The sequence below is a fragment of the Orycteropus afer genome, unplaced genomic scaffold, assembly GCF_000298275.1.
Source record: "Orycteropus afer afer isolate SDZICR_OR568_19922 unplaced genomic scaffold, OryAfe1.0 scaffold00169, whole genome shotgun sequence".
NCBI classification, from domain to species: domain Eukaryota; kingdom Metazoa; phylum Chordata; class Mammalia; order Tubulidentata; family Orycteropodidae; genus Orycteropus; species Orycteropus afer.
The window spans coordinates 2,178,348-2,183,248 of NW_006921756.1; the positions used below are offsets into that span (position 1 = coordinate 2,178,348).

The 4,901-nt window shown below is 44.1% G+C and overlaps 1 protein-coding gene across 1 annotated transcript in view; it reads left to right on the top strand.

Moving 5' to 3' along the window:
* The window catches only part of LOC103201952 (fatty-acid amide hydrolase 1-like), a 39,670-nt gene that overhangs the window by 17,285 nt on the left and 17,484 nt on the right, over nucleotides 1–4,901 (top strand). Inside the window, exons 2-5 of the mRNA XM_007946722.1 lie at nucleotides 2,024–2,137; nucleotides 2,402–2,551; nucleotides 2,890–3,023; nucleotides 3,820–4,026. Of these exons, the coding sequence (XP_007944913.1) occupies nucleotides 2,024–2,137; nucleotides 2,402–2,551; nucleotides 2,890–3,023; nucleotides 3,820–4,026 (605 nt within the window). The remainder of the gene's footprint in view (nucleotides 1–2,023; nucleotides 2,138–2,401; nucleotides 2,552–2,889; nucleotides 3,024–3,819; nucleotides 4,027–4,901) is intronic.

Genomic DNA, 4,901 nt, shown 5'->3' on the forward strand with positions numbered 1-4,901 from the left:
GATCATATCAACTGATGCAGAAAACACATTTGATAAAATCCAATACAACTGGCTTTTAAGAATATAATTTTCACATGTGAGTTCACAGTATAAGGACTGCCTGTATTAGGGGGTTAAACTTGACTGGATAATCTCTAAATGTCTCTGCTACCTACCTCCTCTAATATATTATGACTATGATGTAAACTAAGGGGCACTGGTGGTGTAGTGGTTAACACATTTGGCTGTTAACCAAAAGGTCACTGGTTCAAACCCTCCAGTTGCTCCATGGAAGAAAGATGTGACAGTCTGCTTCAGTAAAGATTTATAGCCTTGTAAACCCTGTGTGGGTTGCTATGAGTTCCAATCAACTCGATAGCAGTGAGTTTGGTTTATGATATAAACTGACTACATGAGTAATATTGATAGGTAATATTTATCATACATTTACTCTGTGATATATACCTCGGAAGAGTTAATGCTTTGAATTGTGATGTTGGCAAAGTATATTGAAGGTACCATGGATTGCTAAAGAACAAACAAATCTGTCTTGGAAGAAGCAGAGCCAGAATGTTCTTTGGAAGTGAGAATGGCCAGGCTTCATCTCTCACGCTTTGGTCATGTGATCGGAAGGGATCAGTCCCTGGAGAAGTACATAATGCTGGGTGAATAAGAGGGTCAGTGAAAAAGGGGAAGACCCATCAACTGGACGGATTGACTGTGGCTTTGACAATGGGCTCAAGCATAGCAAGGCTTGTAGGGATGGCACAGGAGTGGGCAGTGTTTTGTTCTGTTACACATAGGGTCACTGTGAGTCAGGACCAACTCGATGGCACCTAACAACAACAATAACATGCACGTACTAAGCCCTTTACATTATTTATTAGCCAACTTATTAGTCATAAACTCCTTGTGGGTTCAGTACAATTATCCTTATTATACACCTAGGGAAAGGTGGGCTGACAGAGAAGCTAATGTCACAGCAAAAATATCATACAGAGCCCTCTTCCAATATGAAATATATTGATAAAGACAATCTCTCTTTTCCTTATGCCTCCCTTCTCCTTTGTTCTAGTTCTTAAGGGCTTGAAGGGGGCTGGGCAAATATAGCCTTTGACCCCTTTACCTTTTCTTTCTTATTTTCTCCTCTCCACCTCTAAACCCCTTGCTGATAACCTGATTTAGGATTCCAGAGCACATGGCTCCAAGTTATAGCACTAATATCCCTATTCCCCCACCTTCTTTCTGTGTTATCCTAGTCTTATGTTCCCTCTTTTTGTTCTGAAGAGTTGCCCTATATCACCACCTTACTCTATCCAATTTGATGCTTTTTACCTATCTCTCCCTAGGTAACGGTTAAGTTTTTCATACTGATAAGTGTTTTCAGTTTAAACCAAAAACTCACTTTCATTGAGTTGATTCTGACTCATAGTAACCCTCTAGGACAGAGTAGAATTGTTCTATAGGATTTCCAAGGCTGTAAATCTTTACAAAACTGAACTGCCTCATCTTTCTCCTGTAGAGTGGCTGGTGGGTTCAAATTGCCAATCTTTTGGTTAGTAGTGGAATGCTTTAACCAGGGCTCCTTGTTTGGCTTACCTTCATTCCTTCTGTTGGTGATAACTGCATGCATGCATGAGGCTGGGCAGCTGCCATTTCCTAAGGTAACACACTTTTCCCTTCATTCTTGACAATTAAGTCTCTGACAAAACAGAGTTGTTAAAATAAACCCTCTTTTTCAAGAGAGACTTTGTTGGATTTTAATCCAGTAGACTTCTAACTTTTTTTTAATCATAAAATGGGACTGGATTCTTTAAAGGAGTCTAATATAATCTTCACTGGACTTAATTTTGGGACTATTTTCAAGTTTTTAAATAATTAAAATGATTAATAAAGTATGTAAGAAATGGTTAAAAAAAAAAAAAAAGATGAGCACAGGAACTGAGTACATCGCTGTGTGAAACCAAGTGTCCAGTGGAGTGTATGGTGTGTAATGTTGAGTGGTGGGTCTTTGATATCTGCCTACCCCACCTCATCTCTGTAGGAGCCAAGTCTAGATCCTGGACCCATCCTGGAGCTGCCCCTGCTGACACTGGCCCAGAAGCTTCAGAATGAAGAGCTGAGCCTAGAGAGCGTCCTCTGTAGCTACTTGGAGAAGGTGGGTACCAGAGGACAGGTCCCAAACCTGGGACTCTGTGTTCGTGTTGGGGTGCTACCTGTCATTGTTCTACTTTGAGGAGTTGAGGGCAGATGTAAATCCATAGTGCTGCAGCCAACTGAGGGTAGGGGCATGCTACAGTCATCTGTTGCTTCCATTCTGCTCTGAGTCAGGGTAGCGGGAGGGGTTGGACAGATTGAGTGCCCTGGCCCTGCCCCTGCCCTCACTCTGGGCTCCCTTTCTGGTCTGCCTCCATGTGCTTAGGCACTGCAGGTGCACGAGGAAGTGAACTGCCTGACGGATTTCCTGGAGGAATGTGAGAACCAACTACAGGAGCTGAAGAAACTCAAGAAATTTGAGAGAGGCCCACACTATGGGGTTCCCATGAGCCTCAAGGACACCTTTGACTGCATGGTGAGCTCTCGAATGTATGTGTAGATACATGTGTACATGTGTGCATATATATGTAGGGGCATACACATTTGTTACTGAGCCTGTGAACATCTGAGTATGTGACACTGGACAAGTTACTTGACTAATGCTGCATGGCTAGAAAGTGGTAGTGCTAGGATTTGACACCCAAACTCTTAACTGCCATGTTGTTCTGCCACTTGTGAACCCCCTAAGTTTGCAGTGCTCATGTCTCAGAGGGCGTGAAAATGTATATAAGTGGGGATAGAGTAGGGTGAGAGCCAGAAGGGTGTGATTCCACTCTGACTCTCATGGGCTAGAAGTAATTCCTTTCTTTGCAGGGCCATGATTCTACGTGTGGTCTCATCCAGTTCCTGGAGAAGCCTGCGGCCAAGGACGGGGTCATTGTGAAAGTGCTGAAAGCCCAGGGAGCTATTCCTTTTGTTAAAACCAACATCCCCCAGACATTGTTCAGGTCTCTGAAGTGGGCAGGCTTAAGGCTGGGGCTGGGCCCAGAGCAGAAATTGCTTCTTAAAGTCCCAGACTCAGGGCAGAGGGAGAGGTAGAAGCCAGTCCTACATACCTCAAGGACCAGGATTCTTGGGCAAGTCCTTTCTGCCTTCTGGGACTTATTTTCCCCATCTTATAATATGTGGGTACATTCTATGGTCTCTAAGTCCCTTCAGTCTTTGAGGTTCTAAAAGGTTACATCTCTGTTTCTATCCTGGCTTCTCCAATTTTATTCCCTATTCTCTCTCCTCTCCTCTAAGCCTTTAGTATATCTATTTTTCTGATGAATCTGTTCTCAGTTCTGATAACAGAGCTGTGGGCTCCTTGGTCCTGATTTTGAGAGTTGTAGTTGGTGTCTAAGGAGCTCTGGTGGTGCAGTGATTAATTGCTTGACTGCTAATCAAAAGGTTGTTGGTTCAAACCTACCAGCTGTTCTGCAGAAGAAAGATGTGACAGTTTGCTTTTGTAAAGATTTGCAGCCTTGGAAACCCTGCGGGGCAGTTCTACTTTGTCCTATAGGGTCGCTATGAGTCAGCATTGACTCCACCAGCAATGGGTTTGGTTGGTTGGTGTCTGGGCTTGGTTGTTCCTGAAGAAGCAACCCCTCACTCCAGCAAGAAGGAAAATCATTGAGGAGCTGATGGAACCATCAGAGCCAAAGAATCCCTGGGTCTGATTCCTGAGGGTGGTCAGGCTCTACATGCGGAGAGAGTGGTTAGTCCCAGTAAAGCCGCAACTTCCCAATGCCCTTCTTTCTTTAGCTTTGATTGCAGCAACCCCATCTATGGCCAGACTCTGAACCCCTTGAACTTAAAGAAGATACCTGGAGGCTCCTCAGGGGGGGAAGGAGCTCTTCTGGCAGAAAGAGGTTCCATCCTAGGTATGGGTACTGACACAGGTGGCAGCATCCGCATACCAGCTAGCTTCTGTGGTGTCTATGGACTTCGGACCACAGGATACCGCCTCAGGTACTCAATGGTGGTAGTGGTGGGGTAGGCTTAGCCCAGTCTAGAGGAACCAGGGATCTGAGGGAGTAGAGGGTCTGCTCCACCCACTCATCTACTCCCATCCACCCACCTCAGTAGTAAGGGAAGTGGTTTGAGGTAGGAGGACTTCAGAATGGCTCCTGTGTCAGTCATAGCTAAGCATACCATGTTTGGTCTAGGTAGAAGCGGAATAGACCTTCCATTCATTCATTAATTCATCATTCATTAACTCATCTATCCATCTACCTATTCTCTGCCTTGCTCATTCATCAGTCCCTCTATTTATCCATCTATCCAATCCTTCATCCATCCATCCATACAGTCATCAACCTAGTCTCTATCCATCATCAGTTTCACCATTCATCCACCATTTATTTAAAAGATATATACTGAATGCTTACTCTGTGCCAGGTACTTTGCTAGGTTCTTGGGATGCTTCAGTGAACAAAATGGATAAAATAACCCAGCCCTTGGAAAACTATACATCTTTTCTTTCCTTCTTCCTTCATTCATACATCTATCTGTCTTTCCATCCATTCACCCATCTATCCATTCAACCATCCACCCATCTTTCAAATACACTCTGAGTATTCAAAATGTAGTAACTACTGTGCTAGGGATATAGGGGATTCTCAGACCCAATCCCTGCCCCTGCTGTGCTCTTAGACATCCCAATGGCTTAAGTAGAATTTGATCAGCATTCTAGGAGAGAGGCTATTTTCTTCAAAAGAGATTTTTAGCTCTGGTGATGTAGTACCTAGGCATTTGACTGCTAACCAGAAGGCTGGTGGTTCAAATCCACCAGCCACTCCTCAGAAGGAAGGTTGGGCAATCTACTTCTGTAGTGATACCACCTC